The sequence below is a fragment of the Hipposideros armiger genome, unplaced genomic scaffold (genome assembly GCF_001890085.2).
Source record: "Hipposideros armiger isolate ML-2016 unplaced genomic scaffold, ASM189008v1 scaffold_49, whole genome shotgun sequence".
Classification (NCBI taxonomy): Eukaryota; Metazoa; Chordata; class Mammalia; order Chiroptera; family Hipposideridae; genus Hipposideros; species Hipposideros armiger.
This window is the reverse complement of record NW_017731399.1, coordinates 2,869,796-2,894,711: the sequence shown is the minus strand read 5'-3', so window position 1 is coordinate 2,894,711 and position 24,916 is coordinate 2,869,796. Positions and strand designations below refer to the sequence as shown.

Sequence of the window (24,916 nt, the reverse complement as noted above, 5' to 3'; positions counted from 1 at the left end):
TATACTTAAGAGAATGAAACATGTTCAGAAAAACATAAAACATATGTTTAAGGATGTTTTTCACATCATTTTTCATAATAACCCAACACCTGGACATAACCTGAGTGCCCATCATCAGTAGAATGAATACATAAATAGTAGTGTAATCATATAACAGAGTGCAATAATGAGAATGAAGATCTACAACCTAATCCACCAATATGGATCAATCTTAAAAACATAATGTTGAGCTAAAGAAGCCAGATACAAAAGAGGATCTACTGTGTGATGCCCTTACATAAAGTATGAAAACAGGCAAAATTAATCTACACTTTTAGAAGTCCGGATAATAGTTACTTTTCTGGGGAGAGAGTGATTAAAAGGAGGCATGAGGGGAGCTTCTGGGGTGTTGGAAATGCTGTTTTGTAAATTGAATTCTGGGTGTTCAGCTTGTGAAGATCAGTCAAGCTGTCCTCTTATGTTTGCATACTTTTTTGTATGTATATTTCAATAAGAAGGTAATAAAATACTGATGCTTGGGTTGAAAAATACCATTAAGAAAATCAATGGTAAGCTACAAATTGGGAGAAAATATTTGTAAACTATATCTGACAAAGGACTGATATCCAAGATATAAAAGAATTTCTATAACTTGATAATAAAGACAAACAATCCACTTAAAATGGGCAAGAGGTTTTAATAGACACTTCACAAAAGGAGACCTACAAATAGCCAATACGCACACGAAAACGTGCTCAAAATCATTAGATGTAAGAGAAATGCAAATTAAAACCACAATGAGATACTATTACACACCCACTAGGGTGGCTACAATTTTTTTTCTTTTTTTAAGATTTTATTTGGGGGATTAGGGGAGGGGAACAGCGCTGGGGAATCGGGGAAGGGGAACAGACAAGTTGCTGTCCTTTTGTTCTTCAGTCTAGTGGAGGATGTCACTTCACTGGCCCATGTTGGTATTATCATTGCGCTCTTTCCAGGTGAGGCAGTCAGTCGCCGGCCACTGGACGGCTGCTCACGGTGGCTCTTGGCAGTTCATGCTGGCTGCCAGCCACCCACGGTAGCTTACAGCAGCCCACTGCAGCAGGGACTGCAGCCTATGCCATCGCTGGTGACTCAAGGCAACCCAGCTCCAGGTTGAGCGGTTGTTCACCATCTTAGCTGTAGAGGGCACAGAGTCACTGGCCCTAATGTGGGATCCGAACTGGGGGCTCTGCTGCTCAGAGCTGGCGTCCCAAGCCAACTCTTAACCAACGCACCACTTGGCCAGCCCTAGCGTGGCTACAATTTAAAAAGACTGGTAACAGTACATATTGGTGAGGATGTGCAGCAGCTGGAAATTTCATATATAGTTGATGGGAAAGGTCTGGCAGTTTCTTAAAACAGCTAAGTATATGCCTACACTATAACCCAGTATTTTCACTTCTAGGTATTTACCCAAAAGAAATGAAAACGTCCACAAAAAGATTTGTACAAGAATGTTAATAGAAGCTTTATTCATAATATCCCCAAACTGGAAACAACCCAAATGTCTAATAAGAAAAATGGATAAACAAACTGTAGTTTCTATGAAGGACACTTTTCAACAATAAAAAGGAACAGACTATTGACACACATGTCATGGATAAATCTGAACAACATTACGCTGAGTGAAAGAAGCCTAACATAAATGAGTTTATAACTGTATGATTCATTTCTATGAAGTTTTAGAATAGACAAATCTCATCTATGGTGGGGGAAAAAATTGCAGCAAAGAGATTGCCTCTGGGAAGAAATAGGGTGAGGATTGGCAAAGAAGGAGCATAACAGAACTTTCTGGAGCAATGGTAATGTTCTATATCTTTTTTTTTGTAATGTTCTATATTTTGATAGGGGTTTGGATTATACAAGTGCATACAATTGTCAAAATTCAACAAATGTACACAAGATTTTTACAGTTCATTATAACATAATTTTATATATTGTAGGAAGAAAAAAATAACCAAATATTGAATTTTATCCGATAATATGCATGCTAAAATATTCAGGGAGAAGTGAATAGATGTCCATGATTTATTTTGAAATATATTAAAAAATCAGGATAGATTGGTGATGGATGGAGGAGTGCTAGATGGACAGAGTAATGTTAATGGGAAAACTCAGGTGGGTGTTCATTGTAAAAAGTTTTGCTTTTCTGTGTGTATGAAAATTTTTTCATAATAAAATGTTGGGAGAAACAAAATGTCCTAATGAAATATCTTCAGAGAAGCATTGGGTCTTATTTAAAATATACCAATTTTAAACATTTAATGTCAAAGAAGAAGATTGTTGATCTATCTTATTTCACCTTGCTAGCTAAAGATGGCGTCGTTTTTACTGAATAAACAGGAAATAAGTGATACATGCAACAACAAATCAACCTATTAACAGAAAATACAGAATTAATGCCTCGGTCCTACCCCCCCCCTCCCCCCAAATCCTGATCAATCATCTGGGCTGTGGCTGGGAGTCAGGATTTTTAAAACTTCTCTAGATGGTCATAATGTGCAGCCAGGGTTGAGAACCACTGATTGAAGTCCAATATTTTGGCTTAGTCACAGGGCCCAACATACCTGGCACATAGCAGATGCTCAGAAATACAACAAATATTAGTTTAGTGAATGGTTGAATGACTCCATGCAAAAATGAATTTAAATGTGCTACAAGCAATGTGTGGATTTTGGTCATTAATAATAATGATATAAAAAATAAAGACGATAAAATAGGCACCACTGGTGTTAAGTTTTAGGATGGGGAGGGAGGCAAAGAGAGAAGCCCTGGAGGCGAAGGCCAGATACACTGGGTTAAAGGCGGGGGCACAAGAGGTGATGAGGCTCATTTTTCGGTTAGATGCAGGTAGACCTTGCTCTGCTTCCCCAGGACCCTGGAACTGGGGGTGAAGGACTGGGTGGTATGCCATGGGGAACTCCAGCAGGCCCTGTGATGATGAAGGGGTCTGATACGGTCCACAGCAAGTTGGAGGGCTGGTCTTCCTGCAGCACTGTGGTCATCAGGCTTGGATGGGGAGACAAAGTCCCACCCCCTTCCATCCTGGAAACAATTCAGTCCGTAGCACAATAGGACCCAGAAAAGCCACTCCCAGGTATAGATAGCCAAAAAACCTGAAAACATACTCAAACAGATACTTGTATGCAAATGTTCATAACACCATTATTCACAATAGCTAAAAGATGGAAACAACCCAAGTATCTACCAACAATAGATGAATGGGTAAACAAAATTTGGTCTATCTACAATAAAATGTTATTTATTCATAAAAAGAAATGAAGTGCTGACACGTGCTACAACATGGATGAACCTTGAAAACATTCTGCTAAGCCAGTCACAAAAGGACAAATATTGTATGACTCCACTTATGTGAGGTATATAGAATTGGCAAATCTATAGAGACAGAAAATAGATTAGAAGTTACCAAGGGCTGGTTAGTGGGGATAATAGAGAACTATTGCCTAATAGTTACAGAGTTTCTGTTTAGGGTGATGAAAAAATTTTGGAAATAGTGGTGATGGTTGAAAAACATTGTGAGTAATAATGCCGGTGAACTGTACACTTAAGATGACAAATTTTACATATATTTTACCATAAACAAAGGAATGAAGTACTGATACATGCGATTGTGAACAAAAAGGAGTTACCTTGGCAGGGATGACAAGCTCAGTAACTGAGAGTACTACATGGGATTTTTTTTTTCAGGTTTTATTGGGGAATTGGGGAAAGGGGAACAGCCAAGTTGTTGTTCTTCAATCTTAGTTGTGGAGGGCGCAGCTAGCTCAGCTCCCAAGTCCAGTCGCCATCTGGCCGCTCATCAGCAGCTCACAGTCACTCAGCTCAAGGTGCTGTGTTCAATCTTAGTTGCAGGTGGGCATAGCCCACCATCCCATGTAGGAGTTGAATCAGCAACCTTGTTGTTAGGAGCACGTGCTCTCATCAGCTGAGTCATCCTGCCACCTGTTGGCAGCTCAGCTCGGGCGCAGCTCACTGGCCCATGTGGGAATCAAAGTGGCGACCCTGTTGCTCAGAGTTCGTGTTCTTAACCAACTGAGCCACTCGGCTGGCCCCACCACATGGGATGGTTTGATTATAAGAAAAAAAATTCCTAACTGAGCAAGGTATGCTGGGAAGTCACGTGCTAAGCCCTATATGACAGATTAATTTTTACCTTCAGCAAGTCCTGCCGATGTTTTTGTGCATCTATGATAACATACTTAAAATGTCAGAATGATCCCCTCCCTAGATAAATACCTGGTACATGACAATACCACCCCAACCTTCCTCATTATTATCTTTTACCCGCATACCTCTGTGTACTATGTATGTTAAGGGTTAACTATCCTGCACCCACCAATATGAAAGAAGCATGTATCTCTTCATTTTACTTTGCATCCCTAGAGATTTCCCTGCTTTGCTTTCTCCTGCCTCCTTAATCTGCCACCAAGGGATTTCATGTAACTTTTCTTACGTCTTCTCCTTTGATTCTAATGCATAAAATAAATTGCAAAACAATTCCCGGAGCATTATCTCAATCCCTTGAGATATTGCTTCTGGAGTTAGCCCCCAAAACCTTGACTCATAATAAACTCTTTAAACCTTTCTTTAGGTTTAGAATTTCTTTTGTTGGCACTACAGCTTGATAAATCCAAAAAACATTATGCTAAGTGACAGAAGCTATACACAAAAGGTCATATATTGTATGATTCCTGTGAAATATCCAGAACAGGCAAATCCATGGAGACAGAAACAGGTTGGTGGTTGCCAGGGGAGGTGGGAAGGGGGAAGGGAGAGTAGTTGCTTAATGGGTACGGGGTGTTCTTCTGGAATGGTTCAAAAGTTTTGAAACTAGAGAGAGGTGGTGTTTGCACATTATAAATGCACAACATGCCACTAGATTGTACACTTTAAAATGGTCAATTATACATTTCACCTCAACTGAAAAAAAAAATCTAATCCAGCAATTCCACTTCTGAGTACTTACCCAAAGAAAACGAAAATGCTAATTTCAGAAGATATCTGCACCCCCATGTTCACTGCGGCATATTTATAATAGCCAAGACATGGAAATAACCTAAAAGTCCGTCCATGCATGAATGGATAAAGAAAATATGTATATGTATAGATACACAATAGAGTATTATTCAGCCACAAAAAAGAAAGAGATCCTGCCAATTGTGACAACATGGATGGGCCTCGAGGACATTATGCTAAGTGAGAAAAGTCAGAGAAAAATATAAATATGGTATGATCTCACTTATATGTGGAATCTAAAAAACAAAAAATACCTAAAATTAAAAAAAACAAACAAAAAAACCTGAGCTCATGAATATAGAGAACAGATTGGTGGTTGCCTGAGGCAGGGAGTGAGCAAGATGGGTGAAGGGTGTCAAGTGCAAATTCCAGTTATAAGATAAATAAGTCATGCGGATGTCATGTACAGGATGATGACAGTAGTTGATGCTGTATTGCATATGTGAAAGTAGCTAGGGGAGTAGATCTTGAAAGATATCACAAGAAAAATAATTTGTTACAATGTATGATAATGGATGTTGACTTACTGTGATCATTTCACAAAGTATGTAAATATCACAACATTAATTTGTACACCTGAAACTAATATAATGTCAATTATACTTCAATTAAAAAGCATTCTGGGGTGGGGGGGGGTGACTGGTTAGCTCAGTTGGTTAGAGCGTGGTGCTGATAACACCAAGGTTGCCGGTTCAATCCCTGCATGGGACACTGTGAGCTGCGCCCTCCTTAAAAGAGTCAACTATGCCATTGAAACATGAAAGCAATGTGTAACCAATGACCATGGCTGTTCCCCAATAAAATTAAAAACAAACAACAACAAAAAAACATTCTGGCAACCCTACCCACACGGCCCCTCCCCTGTCCTGAGCCTCATCCTCCCCTGCTCCACAGTCTGGGACTTCTATCCAGGAACTAAGGAGTAAGAATCAATTCTCACTTACTAAGCGAAAGATAACATTCCTACCAGGTAGGGACATAGCCCAACACCCAACCGCAGCCACTGAAAATCCTTCTCTGGGTCCTCAGGGTCTGCTGGGGAACAGGGATCTCTTTCTTTTTTTTTTTTTTTAAAGATTTTTTTTATTGGGGAATTGGGGAAAGGGGAACAGACAAGTTGCGCTGTCATTTTGTTCTTCAGTCTAGTTGTGGAGAACGTTGCTTCACTGACCCAAGTTGGCACCATCATTGCGCTCTTCCTGGTGAGGCAGATCAGTTGCTGGCTTCTGGACAGCCGCTCACTGCGGCTGCTGGCCGCTCACGCTGGCTGCTGGCTACACACGGTAGCCCATGGCAACCCACTGCAGCAATGGCTGCAGCCTACGCCGGCCGTGGCAGGTGACTCATGGCAGCCCAGCTCCAGGTTGAGCTGTTGTTCAGCATCTTAGCTGTAGAGGGCAGTGTCACTGGCCCTCATATGTGGGATCCGAACCGGGGCCCTCTGGCATTCCAAGCCAGCGCTTAACCAATGCGCCACTCGGCTGGCCCAGGCATCTCTTTCTTAATTCAGTTATATTCGAGTTCACTCATTTATTAGGTGCCTAGCATGGATCAGATTAGATCCTGGACCTCAGGCTACACAAAACCTGCATGGGCAAGGAGACCGGAACAGCTCAGATGCACGAATTAGAATGTCATGCAACATTTACCCTGGATGTCTATACTAAATGGAAGATGGAATTAAATATGCCTGGGGGAGAAAGGCAGCTTCTGAATGGTGAGGAGGAGGAGGAGGAGGAGGAAAGGGAGGAAGAGTTCCCGAGAGGGAAATCCTAGGACTAAAAACTCCTGGAACAAAAGGCCACTGCACATGGTTCTTGGGAAATGGTGAGGTGGGCAGGGGATGAGCCCGAAGCAGGTGATGGGGCCAGACTGTGAAGGACAAGTGAGGAATTTGGGACACATCTTATAGGCCACAGTGGACCTTTACAGCGGGCTTTCTGATCTGGGGAAGCCCTCAGGGCCTCTGATAAGCCTTGAAATTGCGTATAAAATTTTGTGTGCATTTTTCTGGGGAGGGGCCTCAGCTGCCATCACATTCTCAAAGGGGCCTGTGTCCCTCTCCCCCAGCGGCCTCTGTTCCAGCCTCTCCATTCCACAGCACAGTGCTGGTTCCGGGCCTGAATTGACTGCCTGAACCATCTGCTCTCCACCTGCCCATCACATCTTCCCCACTCACAGCTTCCAGGAACCATCCCCAGCAGCCCTTACCACCTGGGGCACCTCTGAGTTAGTCACCGGTGTTTGGCACCGGTGTTTGAGTCTGTGGGTCTTTTCTCCGTAGAGGGCCGTGCCTATTGCCTCCCACTCCTAACTTGCTGCAGTCTTGTTCCTCCCCTTTATGCTCCTGACACAGCTCTCAAATGTCACCGATGAGTGATCGAGTGATGAGCAATGTCCCAGGTGCTAAATCTGAAATCACCTTAGGGTACTGTCTCTTCCCCTCTGCCTCCTCCTCCTCCTCCTCCTCCTCCTCCTCCTCCTCTTCATCTTTTGAAAAGCTCTTTTCTCTTGACCTCCTTGACATTGCACCTCCTTCCGCTTCTAAGATCACAGCTTTTCTGTTTCTCTTTCTGGCTTTTCTGTGTTTGTCCTTACCTTTAAAATGGTGAGTTTAAAAAAAATAGATAATGCATGCACATGGGGGGCAAAAATCAAAAGGAACAAAAGAACATACAGTGAAATCTACTTCTTTCTCCCCTGATTTTCAAGTCCCCAAAACCTCTCCCCAGGGGCAACTCTTATTACCGCCTTTTGAAGTCCTGCTGGAACTGTGCCCTCCCATACAGCAGCCACTAGCGAGCTATACAAGACTATTGAGCACTTAAAGTATGGCTAGTTTGATTTGAGATGTGTTTTCGCTGTAAAACACATGCCAGATTTCAAAGACTCAGGACAACAAAAAGAATATAAAGTATCTCATTAATGATTTTTACATATACAATTATAACTCAATAAAGCTGGAAAAAATAATTTTACAATATTGATTAAATGTTAAAATGAGGCTGTTTTGGATGGATTGGGGTAAATAAAATATATTAAAATTTCACCTGTTTCTTTTGATCTTTTATGGGGCTACCGAAGACATTTAAACTATATAGATGGCTTGCATTTGTGGCTAACATTGTAATTTATTGGACAGCACTATTCTAGAGCTAGACTTTGTTTATGAGCGGATATGTATCTTTTAAAAACACACAGATAGCATAGTACCCTGACTTCTGTAAATTTCCTTTTGTACTCAACCATCTTTCTCAGAGATTATATTATGTTTGTTTATCTAAGTCTGCCTCATTCTTTATAATATCTACATAGCATTCCGTTAGATGATTGTACCAGCATTTATGTAGCCAGCCCTCTACTGATGGGCACTTAAGCTGTTTCTAATCTTTCGATGCTACCAAAACACAATGAGTGAGTGAGTATCCTTGAAACTGCATTTTTGGGCATGTTAAGGATACCTGTTTGGGGTGACCAGTTAGCTTAGGTGGTTACACCAAGGTTGCCGGTTCGATCCCCGCTGAGCCACTGTGAGCTGCACCCTCCTTAAAAGAGTCAACTATGCCATTGTAGCATGAAAGCAATGTGTAACCAATGACCATGGCTGTTCCCCAATAAAATTTATATATATATATATACATTTATATATATATAAAGGATACCTGCAGCATGAATTCCTAAAAGTGGATTCACTAGAAGTGGGTGTTCTTGGGGTACTGTTGATGGCTAATTTCTTTGTGTCCTGCAGTGCCCAGGCCAGTACGTTGTAGATTTTTTGTTGAATAGAAATCTCAGATGTGGAGAAGTTCTGAGCTGGAAAGGACCTTAGAGTTCACTGTTTATTATTTCACAAACATTTTCTGAACTCCCACGGGTCTATGATGGGTTCACAGATGGCCAGATGGGGTCCCTTCTCTTGAGGAAGCTCATAGTAGAATAAGGAGACAGGTGTGCAAACAAATGATTCAAGTCAGTTAGGTACTTTAATGAGGGTGCATGTAAAACGCAGTAGGAGCATTTTATAGTTGATGATACGGAAATCCACATGTGAAGTGACTTTACAGTGCTCACTGGTGTGGATCTCTTTCTCCCTTTAGAGAATAAGTTTTGGGGAGTCAGAATCCAGCTTATCTGCTTGAGCTCCCCTCCTTCTGCAGTCGATGTGCAGTAGTCATGAAATAACAGGTACTAAAATAGGCACTTTCACACTTGATCTCATTTAAATATCCTAACAACCCTTGAGGTAGATTGTTGCCACCTGACATCAGCATTCCCCACACCCCCACCCCAACCACTGAGCCCAAACAGCCCCCGCTCCCGCCCCGGAAGCCCACATTTGCTCCACTCACCTGGCACCTAGCCAGCAGTGCTGCTTGGTGAGGTGTGACCAGGAAGCCAGCCTGATTGCCCCGGGCAGACAGCGTACTGGGTAGTTAGGGGTTCATCCTCTGGATCCAGAATCCAGGCTCAGATGCCAACTCTACCACTGTTACCTGTTGACCTCGAGCAGCGTTTTCATCTTAGCAGTGTCGTCTGAATGAGTCATAATAATAGTCCCTACCTCAGAGAGCTCGAGGAGTGAAAAGACAAAGCATACAATGCGTAGACCAGTGCCTGGCCCACTGTAAGTGTCCGGAGACAGAGGCTGTGTTTGTGGGGCTGGCCACGTTATTTTGTACAGAGTCATGGAATCAGACCCTGGTGCCTGCAAGCACCTCTTTGGTTCTGTTGTCTGGATTTTATAAGCTGTTTTCTAGCAAATACATGTTAGTCAGATGGTATAGTCTTAGCACAGATTTGGAAAAGCTTTGAAAAATAGCTCATGGTATCAATGAACAAATGGGTAAACAAATTATGGACTATCCGTACAATGAAATGTTATTCAGCCACAGAAACAAATATTGCAACGCGCTACCATGTGGATGAACCTTGCAAACATTATGCTAAGTGAAAAAAAGCTAGACACAAAAGGTCATGCATTGTACGATCCCATTATATGAAATATTCATAACAGGTAAGTCTATAGAGTCAGAAGTCAGGTTGGAGCTTGCCAGGGGCTTGGGGAGGGGAATGGGGAGCAGCTGCTGAATGGGTACGGGGTTTCTTTTTGGGGGTGACGACAATGTTTTGGAACCAGACAGAGGTGGTGTTTTCACAACATTGTATAATAAATGCACTAAATGTCTGAATTGTTCACTTTAAAATGGAATGGTTAATTTTATGTTATTTCACCTCAATAAAGAAAATAGCTCCATTCTCCCTTTGATGACCCTTAGGGACCCCAATTAAGACCCCAGTTAGAAACCACCAATCCTTTCACATTATAAAGGAGAAGCCAAGGCTTTGGGAGGAGGGGAAGGGTGGGGCGTAGTAGCGGTCACAGAGCTGGTTCCAGGTGGAGCGCAGCTAGGACCCAGGTCCCATTGAGAATGGTCCCTGGTCTAAGCAGGATTCAACCAGCCATGAATAAGACCAGGAGCCTCTTCTCATAGAGTTTGCATTCCAGTGGGGGAAGGACAAACACACAGGTAATAGCAGGGATAGATCTATGAAAAAAACCATAGCAGGTAAGTGGTAGGGGTGAGGCCACTAGGGAAGACCTCTAAGATGGATGACAATTGAGCAATGGCAGAGCAGATATGGAAAGAAGGATGCTTCTGGTGGGAGGACCAAGACCAGCAGGTGCAAATTCCAAGTGAAGGAGCATGTTTGGTGTGTTCGAGGTCCAGCAGGGAGGCTGTCTCTGTTTGCCACACTTCTGAAGAAGAGAGACTTCCATGCTTAATAGATACTCAGTCAATATTTAATTGATGCTCAATGATGAAGAGAAGTTGGGAGGCTGAGTGGGTCTGGGAATGGTGTATGTGGAGCTACACAATTTTCCTGGCCTGACCTCTGGCCCCTGTGTGTGGGTGCTCCTGGCAGGTGGCTTCCTGAGGTTTCCTGGGTGGCCTTCTGGGGGCTGAAGGGGGAGGGTACGTTCAAGCAGTACTGACCCAGCAGTTCTGCCAGGATGATGGTCCTTAGTTGGCTTCCCTGAGTGTAGAATCCTCCACGCACCTCCCCGGGGAGACAGTGCAGCTGGGGAAAGCCACTCCTCACCTTTCCACCTGCAGGCTTTTTGGGGGGAGCATGAAAAGAGGGGCATTAAAGCTGGTAGGGGGACAGAGAGGGCTTTGAGTTAAGGTGGGGTGGCTGTGCTCAGCAGAGGGCTGCTGAGTTCTGAGACGGTTCCCTTCTCAAATAACCAGACAGAGCTCTCCTGCCCAGATTTGGGGAAAGAAGAAAATGAAGTGTTTCAGGCAAGACTGGAAGCTGGTGCTTGCCCCTGCATTTTTATTTCGCTTTCCGGCTAACCAGTGGGATTTGAATATGGAGAGTTAATTTGAGGATTGAAGACCCAACAATGAATTTTAAGGTTCCCCAACTTCCCAGCTAGTTGGGAGATTTACTTTACCTCTCTGAGCCTTAGTTTTTGTGTCTATAAAATGTGGGTTAATACAAAAAAGAAGGAGCCCAGTAGCTGGCATATGGTGGCACTCAATAGTCCAAATCTAAAACCCCGAGGTTGCCTTTCATTTCCAGTCTGGCTGAGAAGATCCCCACTGTACCCCACCTGAGCGGGAAGCTCTCGATGGGGACCTCTGATTCCAGCACCAACCCCCCTGGCTCCCCTTAGCAACACACAGGTCACCTGCATAGGCAGGGTGGCAGCTGACCCGTTACTTGGGCATGAGGCAGCATGGTGGGGAAGGGTATGGCAACGAGGACCTGCCCTCCCACCACTGAGGCATGCTTCCTGTGTCTCTGGCTGGGTACCAGCTGCCACCTCCACCCCTGTGCATGACCTCCCTCCCAGGTTCTAGTGGTCTTGTTTCCAAGGATTCCTGCTCCTTCTTTTAGAATCTGTTTTGGATCCCACCTAAATGGGCTGTGGGTTCCTGGGGCTCCTTCCTCGCCTCTCGTTGGCCACTCAGATGGGGGCCAGTGGCTGTTCTGTCTTCACTCTCCACCAGGTGGCTTGACAGGTAGGTGTTGGGCGGGTTTATTGGGCTTCTTGGATTACAGCAAGCACGTATTCCTTAAAATACACTGGGGGTAAAAATGTGGTCCTCTCTCCATGACCCTTATCCCTGCCCGGTGTCATTCAGGGAAGAGGAGAAGAAAGAAGCAATGGGGGAAAGAAGGGGGCAGAGATATATGTCTGTGACTCAGGTGGCATGCACAGACATGTGGACAGTGGAGCCAGACAACCTGGGTTCAAATTCCAGCTTTTCGCCTACTAACTGTGTGACCAAGGGCAGGTTACTTTACCTCTATAGACTTTTGTTTCTTTATCTCTAAAATAGAGGTACTAACAGAACCCATAGAGATGTTGCAAGGATTCATTGATTAATATTCGTAAAGTGCTAAGAGCAAGGGTTGGTACGGGTGGGCCATTTAGTAGGAGGCTTCCCCCCCCACCCGCCATTAAAATAAAATCATGTTTGAAAAGAGACTGAACAGATCTATAATATTGTAGTGTATTTCTTTACAATAATAACTATTACTATTTATTCCAGTCTTTACGAAAATATATGGTAAGAAACACATAACATAAAATTTACCATTTTATCCATTTTTAAGTGTACAGTTCAATAGTGTCAAATATATTCACAACGTTGTGAAACCTATCTCCAGAGCTTTTTCATCTTGCAAAACCCAAACTCTGTCCCATTAAACACTAACATCCCACTTCCCTCTCCCCGCGGCCTCTGGCAACCACCATTCTACTTTCTGTTTCTACGAACTTGACCACTCTAGGTACCTCACAGAAATGGAATCATGCAGCATTTGCCTTTTTGTGACCGGCTTCTTTCACTTGGCATAATGTCCTCAAGTCTCATCTGTGTTGTAGAGTGTGCTGGGACAACGAGGAAGGCTTTTGCAGGAGCCTGAGTGAGAGCTGATGGGGGCTTAGACTAGGTCTTGGCAACAGAGAAGGGGAGAAGTAGGTGGGATCCGGAGATTTGGGGGAGGTAGAGTCAGGCTTTGGTGAAGGATTGGAAGGTGGCGAGGCTGGGTGAGGCAGTGCTCCTGCCTCTGGCTTTGGCCTTCACAGGGGGCCGTGGACAAGCTAGTGGCACTCAGACTTGTGGACGCCTTTGGAGGATGGGGGAGGGGATGACCCAGGGGCAGAGTTGGGAGCAGAGGAAATTGAGAAAGCATCTCTTCTCTGTCCTCAGCCCAGAACCTCGTGGAGACCAGAAGGGACACAAAGAGCAGGCAGCCTCTCTGGCTTTCTCGTCTCCTTGTTTATATTTCCCTACAGAGTGCAGACCTCATTCCACTACAAAGATGGGTCTTGATGGCATCGCAGATGAAAGGCAGGAGGGAACATCTAAGAGTTCTGCGCTCTGTCCCGTTCAGATACCACCAGGCTGGGCACTGCAGGGGTCCACCCTGCTGTCTCTGGTCTGTTTCATCCTCCTTGGAATCATCAAGGCCCTCCCACCAAGAGACCCCCTCCCTTCTCCTATCTCCCCCAAGAAGTGGGCGATTCTCCCCTCTGAGAGAGATACCGCAGCGGGAAGAATCCTGACCTCGACCCTTTCCAGCTGTGTGGCAAGTCACTTCTTTCCCAGTGATAAGCTCAGTGAGTATTTGCTGAATGTCTAGTGAAAGCCCCACCCTCAGAGGAGCAAAGGGTCCTTGTGGTGGTGGCGGCGACATCAGTTTGAATGGGTGTGGTGGTGGCTCCTGAAAGTAGGTGGGTAGTTCTACATGGTTTTGGGGTGGGGGGCGGCATGGGGGGCGGGGCCTTGTCAGAGCTAGAGAAGATGAGATCTTTTTGAACTGTGTCTTGGAAAGTTTTTATCATTTTGGAAGAAAAGGTCAGGGAATGGAGGCAGATAAGGGAATTCCAGGCGAGGGAAACATGTGAAACAGGCCCATGCCTTCAACTTGCTACCAGAGATCTGCTGAGCGGTCAGTGGGGTCCCTGTACACCAGGACTTGGGCTTTAATCTCTTGCTGTGGTAGGAGTGGGGGTGCGGGTGGGGTGAGGAACTTCTGGCAGGAAAGCCATGTAGGGTGGTGGTCAACTGAAAATAATTAGAAACTTTTTCACATAGAACTTACTAGACACCTGATGCTTTTGTAGGAGCCATACAAGTATTCATCGATATAATTGTCACAGCAACCCTATGCAGTAGTCACTGTCACGATGCGAGATGGGAAAACACAGGGGATGGGATTTGAATCAGGCAGTCTGGCTCCAGGCTCTGCGCTTTCAACCACTGTGCTAGTCTCCCAGCTAGCTTTGCAGAAGTGTTAGGATAGGGCTGGAGAGGATTAAGGGAGGAAAATGGCCAGGAGGTGGCCTCAGATGGGATGGGGACTGGGGTGAGGATGGAGCCATGGCAGGTGCCCGGAGGCTGTGCAAACAGGAAACAGGGCCCTGCTGGACTTGGTCTCTCTATCTGTAAAATGGGTTTAGGAACACCTGCCTCAATGGTAGAGAGGGCTGGTATGAAGGTGCTTTGTGCACTGAAGTTGTTCTATCAACATAGCATGCTCCTGCCGCCTCACCCCTGGCCCTGCCTACGTAGCACACATGCCTGCTGTCCACTTTGTCCCCTTCCTGGCTGCCTCGGGGTCACCCTGCCTTCTGGGGATTTCTTTCTCTGTTATTTCCTCATAGAGCCAGAAGTGGCTTTGAAGCCGCCCAGCTCTTTAGAGAGAGGGAGGTAAAAACAGTTCAAGGGATATAGATTAGAAGAGTTTGGAAATGCAGCTGGGCTGCACGTGCACTTTTTATTTTTGTTTAGAACATCTGAGTATCTCTGTGGGCCTCCCACCCCCAGAGTAGCGCCTCCCCCTGTCACAGAGAGGATGTGAGAGCACTGGTGGCGGTGGTGGTAGGGGCTGCGGTGAGCTTGAGGCAAGCAAAGCTATCACCCTCCCGCCTGCCCCTGCCTTGCCACAAAAATAGAAGGGCTGAGCCATCAGCCCCTGAGAGGGGCTGGCGGGGAAGCCTTTGAAGCAGGAAACAGCCTGGGAGGGAAGGCTAAGGGAAGCAAGTTTGTTAATATTCACCCCGCAGCAGCGGTTGTCACTGGGTTTTCTGTTTCCACGGCAGACAGAGACATCACCAGCCAAGCTCAGCAACTCCAGAGCCTGGGAGGCAAGGCCTGGGCTTGGCTCATAAATTGCTGGGTGTGGTTGGGCACTGCACCTCCCTCTCTGGGCCTCAGTTGTCTCATCTGTAGCATGAAGGACTGTGACTAGATCATCTTGCAGTTTCCTTCCTGTTGCAACATGCAGGGTTCACTTCATTGACAACTTGGCCACTGACCACTGCCTCATCACAACTCCTTCTTGTCCTCTGGGTGGGTGGTGCTCAGTCCTGGCGAGCCCCAGGAAATATACTGAGTCTGTCTATCCCCAGGAGAGGAACTTTCCCATCTCATTCTGCCTGGCCAGTGGAGGAGAAGGTTGAGGTGGAATTGCAGAGTGGGCGTAGCGGCAGCAAGTGCAATATAAGGGCAGCTGGTGGGGGGAGACCCCAGATTCCTGGTGCAGGGCCCTGCTCTGCCAGTTGCCCCAACATCCCTGTGCAGCAATTTCCATTTCTATTTTAAACAGTTTAGGTTGGTTGCTTCCCTGCCATCCTGCTGGGTGTTTATAGTGAGGAAAATAATTGGTAATATTTGCACAGATGTGCTGGCACTGCAGCTTATCAAGGGCACCTTTACCCAGGGGACCCTCCCTGCCCCCAGCCTTTCTCTGCCAGTCCAAGGAGCCAGGCTGAAGGGGGGTAACCGTAGTCCCCTGTGCCTCCCAGGAGCCTCCTGCGGTGAGGTTCAGGCAGAGCTGGGAAGCAAGAGGCCTCAATGCCCCAGGCATGCCCAGAGGCAGGCCTCAGCAGGACAGGGCAGGGGGCCCTGCCTGTGTGGCAGGGGCTGAACAGGATGAGAAATTCCTAAAGGGCTGCAGGAAAGAAGGCCCTAGGAGCTCTGTTTCTGATTCCATTTCCTCCTGCAGCTGAGGGTAGGGGATATGGGGGGTGGACAGGGGGAGGGAGCAGGACCAGGGTTGAGCATAGGAAATCTCTGGCTTCTCCCTCTCCTCAAGGACTGGAGTGGTATTCTGGAGGGCTGGGAAAGCGGTGGGAATTGTCTGGGCTGTGAGGCAGCCTGCTCACCAGAGCAGGGCCTAGGCTGGAGTGTGTGCTGCCCACTGCCCTTCCCGGAGCCTAGCCGGGCTGGTGATGGGGTGACCGCAGAGTGGACACTGCCAGGGGAGACTCCTCAGCCACCACGTCTCCTTCACCTTGAACGTGCTGGTGCTGCATGTGTGGGCGCACATGCATACGTGTGCATGCGCTCTTCATGCATGTGTAGGCTGTGCCCATGTGTGTGTATGCATGTATGTAGGTGTAGGCGTATGCACACATGTGCACACATATGCTGATAAATGTGTATGTGCATGTATGTGTCTTAGTTTGAGTTCCTAGAAGCCGACTCAGAGACAAAGATTTAATTGCAGGTAGTTTACTAAGAGATGATCCCAGGGAGCACAGTAGGGGAGTGAGGAAGAAGATGGGAGAGGAAGGCAGCCTCAGTGCTCTCAAGCAAATTGCTGCTGTGGGCAACCCCAGGAGCCAATGTAGACCACAACTAGTTCTCCCATCCAGAGGGCAGGGAATTGAGTCCCAGATGCGGGCCTATCCTCTCAGGAAGGCCGCTGGGAGCCAGGAGCAGCAGACAGATGTGGGGATGGAGGTTGGTCTTGGAGAAGAATGGGACACAGGCAAAGGTGAAGGCAGGCGAGGACAGTAAGGCCCAGAGGGTGCCAGGTGTTACAGAAACGTTTATTACAAGGATAAATATATACAATATGGGACATTAAAACTGCTGAGCCTGGGCCTGTGGGACTTCAGAGGGTGCAGAGAGTGGAGGGCTTGGCAACGCCTGGGGTGGAGGAGGATGGTGGGACAAGGTGGGTCAGCGGTGGGTCCACAGCCCCAGGCTCTGGATGGGGCCTGGGTATGACCAGGTCCCCAAATCATGCACAATGAGGTCCTGTAGCTTGAGCCCCAACAGGTCTGCCTCCCAATGTGCTGCCCTCCTGCCTGCCCAGATGTCTCTAAAATTCTCTATGTTCCCTAGTGGTTGAGGTGTTGAAAACAGCTCTGAGTGGGGGCAGCAGTGAAGAAGCCCTAAGGCTGACCAGGGGCCCACCACTGACACTCCACTCCCCCAGCATTCAGAGGTAGGAAGACATCACTGGTCTTTGAGTGACAGGCCCAACCTTCTTCTCTGAGCTGGTGAAGCCCTCAGAAATGGCTGCAGTTTGGCTCCAGCCCGGATGTTCTAGGCATAATCCAAGTATGAATCCCCACTGGGAGGCTCTTGGCACACCCCTGTCCATGAGTACGAAGGGTTGTGGGAAAACAAATCTCTTTGATAAATTCTCCTCATCCTTCTAAACCCTGCCAAAGAAGTACTCTTCTAGGGAGCCTTCCTGAGCCCTGCTGGCTATCCAGCAGCCATGCCAGCCCTGTGTCCCTCCCTTCATCTACACTCACTACACTCAGTGAGAGAGGCCCTGTGCTCAGTGGCTGGTGGGCTGGTAGCTCTCTCTCTCTCTCTCTCCATTTTCCTGGGATGGTGCCAGCTCAGGACCTCCCAGGAGGAGCCCAGAAAAGGATGATGGGAGCGGGGACCAGGGACAGAGTGGAGTCCCGTGTAATCCGGCAATATTTCAGGACCTCTGTCATTGCATCTGCCTTCTGTTCCTGCACAGAGAAGCTCCAAGAACCTGCCCTTGGTGCAGCGTTTACATGCCTCAGACCCCTCTTCTCTATATAGAATCGACAGTGTCTTACAAGCCCATCAGAAAGATAAGCACCTTCCAGAGACAGAAAGAGCAAGGGGCCCATGTGTCTCTGTGTATTTCCCTCCTGGCCGGCAAGGTCTGGGCATCATGTGGCCAGAAGGGACAGCTGGGGAAGCTCAGGCTTTCCTCAGGGTGAAGACTCCTATGGGCTGAAAGGACTGGGTGAGTTCCCCCAGCCCCCAGGCACCCCTTTTCCTCCCTATGACCTCCTGTTCTTTCTCTGTGGAGAGGCTGGCAGAGTTGTGTAGTGGGCTGCCTGCAGGGCAGAGACCCTCTAGCGAGTAGACTGAGTGGGCTGAGCTCCAAGCCGGCGTCAAGCCAGAAGTGAGCCCTGCCTGGTTGGTGTGGTGGGCAGCGCTACACTCTCCTGCTTCCCAAAACAGCCTGGGTTGAAGAGTGGTGCCTCTGGTCCTGCTCTGAGGCTGGGGACAGTGGGCAAGAGACAGTGAAGGTTGAGGCCCCCTCCCTCCCAACAAGCCACCCTCAAGGGTTGTCTTCAGGGGCCGGGGCTCTTCAGAGAGTCTGCAACCCTAAGCCCTGCTGCCTCCTCAGGCAGATCAGGGGAGTCAGGATGCCAGGTCCTACAGGCCTCTAACCATGGCCATTCTGGGACATGTAAGCTGCCAGAGCCACCATCACGGCCACATAGAGACCAGCCCCCACGGCGATGGAGAGTGTGGCCAGGAAGAGTGCCCGGCGGGAGGTGGTGCTGGCCAGCCGGAAGTCCCCCTTGGAGATGGCCTTGCTGGTCTAGGGAGAGAGATGTGCTGATGAAATGGAACACCCCTACATCCAGCAAAACAGCCCCAGCCCACCAGGCCCCTGCCCCCATCCTGCATATGCTCCTGCCAAGCCCTCCAGTGAAGGAAGTTGGCCAGAGCGCAAGGCTTGGGGCCCACGTGCTCTTACCCCCTGGGAGAAGTAGAAGGCAGCGATGCCCAGTGGCCAGAAGCAGCAGAGCATGGAGAAGATAGTGAGCCCCAAGTGATCCCTGGGGGGCAGTGTGAAGAAGTTGTCTTCACTCTCACTCTCTGTCGAAGTTCCGTCACTCTGCAAAACACAAGTGGGATTTGTGACCAGGCCCAGGGTCACCCAGTGGTAATAATGTGGGCAACAGGCAGTCCCTTCTGCTGTTGATGGGAGTGTGGGTTGGGCTCGACACTCTACCAAGCCTTCCATCTTTAGGGATTTATCACAAGGAAAGAATACAAGCGTATATGTACAGGCATGTTCATCATCTGATAGTAATTGTGAAAGGTTAGAAAAAAATCTCAATGCCCGATGACCAGGAGATTGACTAAGTAAGTGATGGGAGAACTTATAATGGAATACCATGTAACCCTTAAAAATTACCTTGTAATAAAGATTAAATTATGTGGAGCAATATTGAAATGTGTTGCTTAGAGAGAACAAAATCAGATTATAAAACTAGGTGCAGCAAGATCCCTCTTGGAGAGGTGGGTGGGAAAAAACCACGAATAAAAAAAGACTAGAAGACCTCTACTAAAATAATAACGTTATCTTCCAGTGGTTTTCTGTATTAGGTGTAAATTACTTACATAATTAAGAAAACAAGAACAATAAACGCTATTTAAAAATTAAATAGCCTCCCCCCCACCCCACCCCACCCCCCGCCATCTTGAAGCCTGTGGAGGCCTGCTGGGAACAGGACGTCTAAAACGACAAATGTGTCTGGCGGGCTGTGATCCAAGGCCATTTTTGCTGGCTTTAAGCAGAGTCTCCAGAAACAGAGAGCCACAGCTCTCCATAAAATTGAAGGTGTTTATATTGAGATGAAACTGAATTCTATGTAGGCAAGAGGTGTGCTTACGTGTACAAGGCAAAGAACAACATAGCGACTCCTGGTGGCAAACCAAACAAAACCAGAGTAATCTGGGGCAAGGTAACTCGTGCTCATGGAAACAGTAGCATGGTTCCTGCCAAATTCCGAAGCAACCTTCCTGCTAAGGCCATTGGACCCAGAATCTTGAAAGGTAAATAAAGTGGATTTGTTCTCTCGTAAAAACAAAAATTAGATAGTCAACCCAAGCTAGTATTTCTCAAAGTGCAGATAACTCATGTGCCAGGAGTGCCTTTCTTGGCAGGATTCCTAGGCCCCAAGCCAGACCTAATTAATCTCAACACCCGGAGGCGGGCCTGGGAAACTGTATTTTAAACACATGTTCTCACCTCCTCCTCCTCCTCCTGGAAGTCCTCCTGGTCCTGCAGCTCCTCTTGAACTCCATAGGACACAGTCTGGATGGTGACATCCTCTTCCACTTGGCCATGTTCTGTGGACTGCTCCATGGGCCCAGCCTGGGGCTCCCTGCTCTCTGTGAAGCTGGTCTCACAGCTGCCTGCCCTGGGCTCCTTGACTTTGTCCCTCCCTAATAGGCAGCTGGGCCTGTACCAGGCCTCCACAGCGAGCTGCAGGGACTCTGGATCCAGGAGCTGGTGGGCTTGAGCAGGGCCAGCGCCTCCCAGGAGGTAGGAGTAGAGCTTCTCCTGGCACGACCAGCTGGGTGAGGCCTCAGGGTAGGGGTAGGGGCCATGGAGGTGGGCGGTGCTCTGGGGCAGCAGCGGGTTCTGTAGTTCACTTAGACTCTCCATGGTTCTGGGGGCAGCTCCCCGATGGGGAGACTGGGCCAGCTGAGCAGTCCTCAGAGAGCCTGCTGGGAGCGCAAGACAGACAGACACTGAAGCCAGGGAGCCGGATGCAGGACTGGGAGTGGTTAGAAGCGCAGGCTCTGCAGTCTGATTTGCTTCAGACCCTGCCTTGACCACTGGCCAGCTGTGGGACCTCGAGCTGGCTACTCAACTTCTCATAAACTTCTCAATTTCTTTGTTTGTGAATTGGGGAGCGCAGAAATACCTACCTCATAGAATTGGTTCATTTATTTATCCAGTCAACACATACACGTATTTATTGAGCATAAGCTCTATGCCAGGCACTGTACAGATGCTGGGGATACGATGGTGAGAAAGGCAGGAAGAGGGAGAGGGAGAAGGATGCACACTTTGTCATCACGGAGCTTATGGTCTGGTGGAGAAGATGGCTGCCCTCAAGAAGTCCCACAGGGGCGTAAGAACACATGATGGAGAGAACTCACACAGGGGCACAGGGAAGGCTTTGAGGCTGGGATCTGAAGGAAAAGGACAAGCTGACAAGGTGAGGGGAGGGGGAACATATTTCATGCAGAAGCCAGATACAGGATGGTAGGTCTGAGAGCCTGGGAGAAGGCTGATGTGGCTCAGACCATGCAGTCCCCTTTTGGTCTAAGGGGGCTTCAGGGTCTCAGCAGGGATGATAAGATGAGATTTGGGTCCTGAAGTCTTTCCATAGCTGTGTGTGGGAAATGGTTTGGAGAGGGCTGGCACCATTAGGAGGCTTTGCCATGGTTTCAGTTCACCTGAGGACAACCAGGACTCAATGGTGGGGAGATGGAGAAAAGGGGACGGGCCTTGGGAGATATTGACAGGACTTAGTGGCAGGTGAGATCCTGGGTTGAGGGAGGGTTTGTCCTAGGGTTGGATGGGACCCCACAGCTCAGACCTCTGCATGTGCCACGTGCTAACAGCTGTCAGCTCTTCCTGGGACAGGTTGCTTCTCCCCAGGTATGGACTTAGGTCAGCGGTTCTCAACCTATGGGTCGCAACCCCTTTGGGGGTTGAACGACCCTTTCACAGGGGTCGCCTAAGACCATCGGAAAACAAAAAGATATTTACATTACAATTCATAGCAGTAGCAAAATTACAGTTATAGAGTAGCAACGAAAATAATTTTATGGTTGGGGGTCACCACAACATGAGGAACTGTATTAAGGGGTCGCGGCATTAGGAAGGTTGAGAACCGCTGTCTCAGGTGGATGTACCTCAGGCTAACCTTCCGTCTAAGGCAAACTGTGACTTTGGGAAGTTCTTGTGGGATCTAAGGCAGGGCCTCCTGTGCACCAAGGGCTGGACTTGCAATCCCACCTAGAAGTGTAGACGCGCTCAAGGGCTGCTGCTGCTTCTTTAGCCAGTCCTGAGCACCTGCTGTATACCTGGGAAGGGTGCAAAATAGGTGTTCAGGGCTGGCTGGAGGAGGGAAAGGTAGCCTTTAAGTGTGTCTACAAGAGACCCACACACACTGTGGGGTGTGTCAGATAGAAGCAGAGCAGGGAGAAAGAGGACAGGCAGGCCAGGTGGCCCCCAGGACCTGGCTTTCCGCCTCCCGCAAACATCATGAAGCTGGAGGGTGACAGGGTCATGTCTTGCCCTGGATTTAAAATCCACAGATTGGAGAGTCGGTCTTGGCCTTGATACTTTGGGCAAATTTTCATGCCCTTCTGGGTTTCCTCATCTGCCAAGTGCAGATGATAATCCCTGCCTACAAGGTTATTTTGAAGATCCAAAGAGATGGCTGAGATGCAAGTGCATTGTGGGTTATAAGTGGGAGGGGCTGCTGTGCTTACTTCTGACCTTAAGTCTTCTGGGCAGGCTGTTACTCACCTAATGGTAAAGGGAAAACTGGAAGAGATTTCTGCTCCCAGGACTGGGTTTATCTAGACCTCCTCCCCAGTCCTACTCCCCATCAAGGACTCACAGCCAAAGCCTGGCAAAAGGCCATTTCTATTTCTGCACCAAGACAAAATGGCTGGATTCTAGAAAGCTGGCTCTTGGGAAACCTGAAGACAGAGCATGGCCCCAGAATGGAGCTAGGGGAAGGAAAAGATCAAGCATTAAGGGTATGTCCATGGGAGGCTGGGCCCCCTGGCAGGCCTGCTTGGAGGCAGGAGGGTGGGCTATTGCCTGCCTGGGGGCAAAGGAGAAGGAAGAGGCTGCCTATGCCTCAGGCTCTGAGCCCCTGAGAGAAGTGGTCTCTGGAGCTGGGCTCCAAGAATGTGTAACAAAGAATCCTGGAGGGGTGTAAAGAAGGGCATGTGGCCCAAGTGTCCAACTCTTCATCCACGGAGGGCGGAGACGGTGCTGGAAACACTGGGCTGCCATGTGCCTGGTGGCCCTGCTGGCACATTAACCACCTGCAAGTTCCACTTGGGCTGTCACCAGCTGTGGCAGAAGCTTCTCTGCATGCAGAGACGGCACACAGGCTAGGGAGCAGGTGGAGCTTAGTTCACTGATCTCCATGCTCACAAATGCAGGTCCTCACTACTTCTCTCTCCTTCTTCCTCCCCAGGGGTCAGAAAAATGCAGGGAGCCCTTCAGACTACAGTGATGTGGGAGGGCTCCTTCCTGCAAGTGGGGAGCTGGGAGTGCCCACAACAGAGGCTTGTGTATGGGCGCCTCTGGGCAGATTCCCAGCAGGACTGGTATCTTCTGACCCCCAAGGGCATCTTCATAGCCTCTCTGCACCAGCAGATGCGACCCACAGATGCGGAGCTGAACTGCATGCGACTATAAGCCTCATGGGTTTGGGAGTCAGGGATATTGGGGTTCCATTCCTGATTCATGTCCATTAGATTTAAAAACATTTTTTGGGGGGGGAACAGCCATGGTCACTGGTTACCCATTGCTTCCATGCTACAATGGCATATTTGACTCTCTCAGGGAGGGCACAGCTCACAGTGGCCCATGCGGGACTGAATCAGCAACCCTGGTGTTATCAGCAAGATGCTCCAACCAGCTGAGCTAACTGGTCACCCCCTCCATTAGCTTTTTGACCTGGCACCTCAGTTACCCCATCTGTAACGAAAGAGGTTGGATTAGATGGTCACTGATGTTGATGGTGGCACTAACATCCCATGATCCCATAGTCTCAAGAAGGAGCCCCACAGAAGTGAAATCCCCCCATTCCTTGTCCCCTTTTAAGAGTCAGGGGTAGAAGACCATGCTCAGAGCCCAGTGAGGTGCAGAGCCGTCTCCTTCCCTATCATGGCTCAGGCTGAGGAAGGCAAAGGAAAGACAAGATACCTCCTTGCCAGATGGACAGTAGAGCCATGCAGCCCTCTCTGGGCTTCCTAACTCCCCCTGCGCTGCCCACTCCCAGCCCTGCCAGTCCCCCATCTTGGCCACTCTCTAGAATTCTACTACATGGTTCCCAAAGGCTCCCCAGCCTCTCCTCCAGCTCATCTTACTTTATGCCCTCCCTACTTATAGCCGTGAGGGTCCTTGAAGGTCTTTCAGTGGGGGTGGGGTGGGAGGACCAGCCTCAGGGTCCTCAGAACAGATTAATGCATCACACTCACCCCTGCCTTCTCTCTGCTTCACCAGGAGGCCTTGGAAAGTCACCTGTCCAATCTCCCGGAAGTTTTGAAAGGAAGGATACTTGTGGGCAGGAATCAGGCCCCGGAGCTCTGGAGACTGTGGGGACATTTGCAGGGCACTTGTCTAGGGCAGGCAGGGGCAGCTGGGTCCCAGATCATCTCCCTGCTCTGCCAACCACCCTCTCTTGATCAAAATACACCCAGCTAAGCTTCTGGAACCCAAGTCACATGGCCTTTCCTGGATTACCCCCCTCCCCCAACACACACACACACACACTCTATGGCTGTGGGTAGGGCTTCTCAGCACTTAATGTACAAAAATGTATGATCCTGGGTTTTCTGCAATAGGGACAAACTGAAAACCACCTGAATGTCCAACAATTGGGAATAAGTTAAATAAATTATGGTACCACAATACAAGACGGTATAAAGCCTCTGAACAGGTTTACGAAGAGAAATGACATAAAAAATAATTGCTCATTGCAGATTCGGTGAGAAGGCAGGGAAGAAAATGGTATGCGCATGTAATCTCAACTCCAGCAAAATGTCAACAGCGATTATCTCTAGGAGTGGGAACACAGGTGCTTTTTTCATTTTCTTTTTTACACCATGTTTTTTTGGTTTTCCACATTTATTTTTTATAATGAGCATGTACTACTTTTAAACCAGAACAAATTAAGTGCATAGATTTGTTCTGAGCCAAATTACCTAAAAGCAGTTTAAAACTGCCCCAGGCTGAAGGGCTTCTTTTTGGGTTTTGAGCACAGCATCAA

General features: G+C 48.0%; 1 protein-coding gene across 9 annotated transcripts in view; it reads right to left on the bottom strand.

The window, feature by feature from the left end:
• Positions 1–16,891: 16,891 nt before the first annotated feature.
• Positions 16,892–24,916, bottom strand: part of SYNDIG1L (synapse differentiation inducing 1 like) — a 19,353-nt gene continuing 11,328 nt past the window's right edge. Inside the window, exons 2-6 of one of the 9 annotated variants that reach the window (XM_019640471.1) lie at positions 24,126–24,240; positions 21,916–21,983; positions 20,131–20,612; positions 18,850–18,990; positions 16,892–18,690 (exon numbers count right to left, since the gene is read on the bottom strand). In XM_019640471.1, coding sequence (XP_019496016.1) covers positions 18,532–18,690; positions 18,850–18,990; positions 20,131–20,550 — 720 coding nt within the window. In that variant the 5' untranslated portion in view covers positions 20,551–20,612; positions 21,916–21,983; positions 24,126–24,240 and the 3' untranslated portion in view covers positions 16,892–18,531. Of the gene's footprint in view, positions 18,691–18,849; positions 18,991–20,130; positions 20,613–21,493; positions 21,644–21,915; positions 21,984–23,446; positions 23,469–24,125; positions 24,908–24,916 lie in introns of those variants that run through there. The other 8 variants (XM_019640462.1, XM_019640467.1, XM_019640464.1 and 5 more) reach the window with 8 other exon arrangements.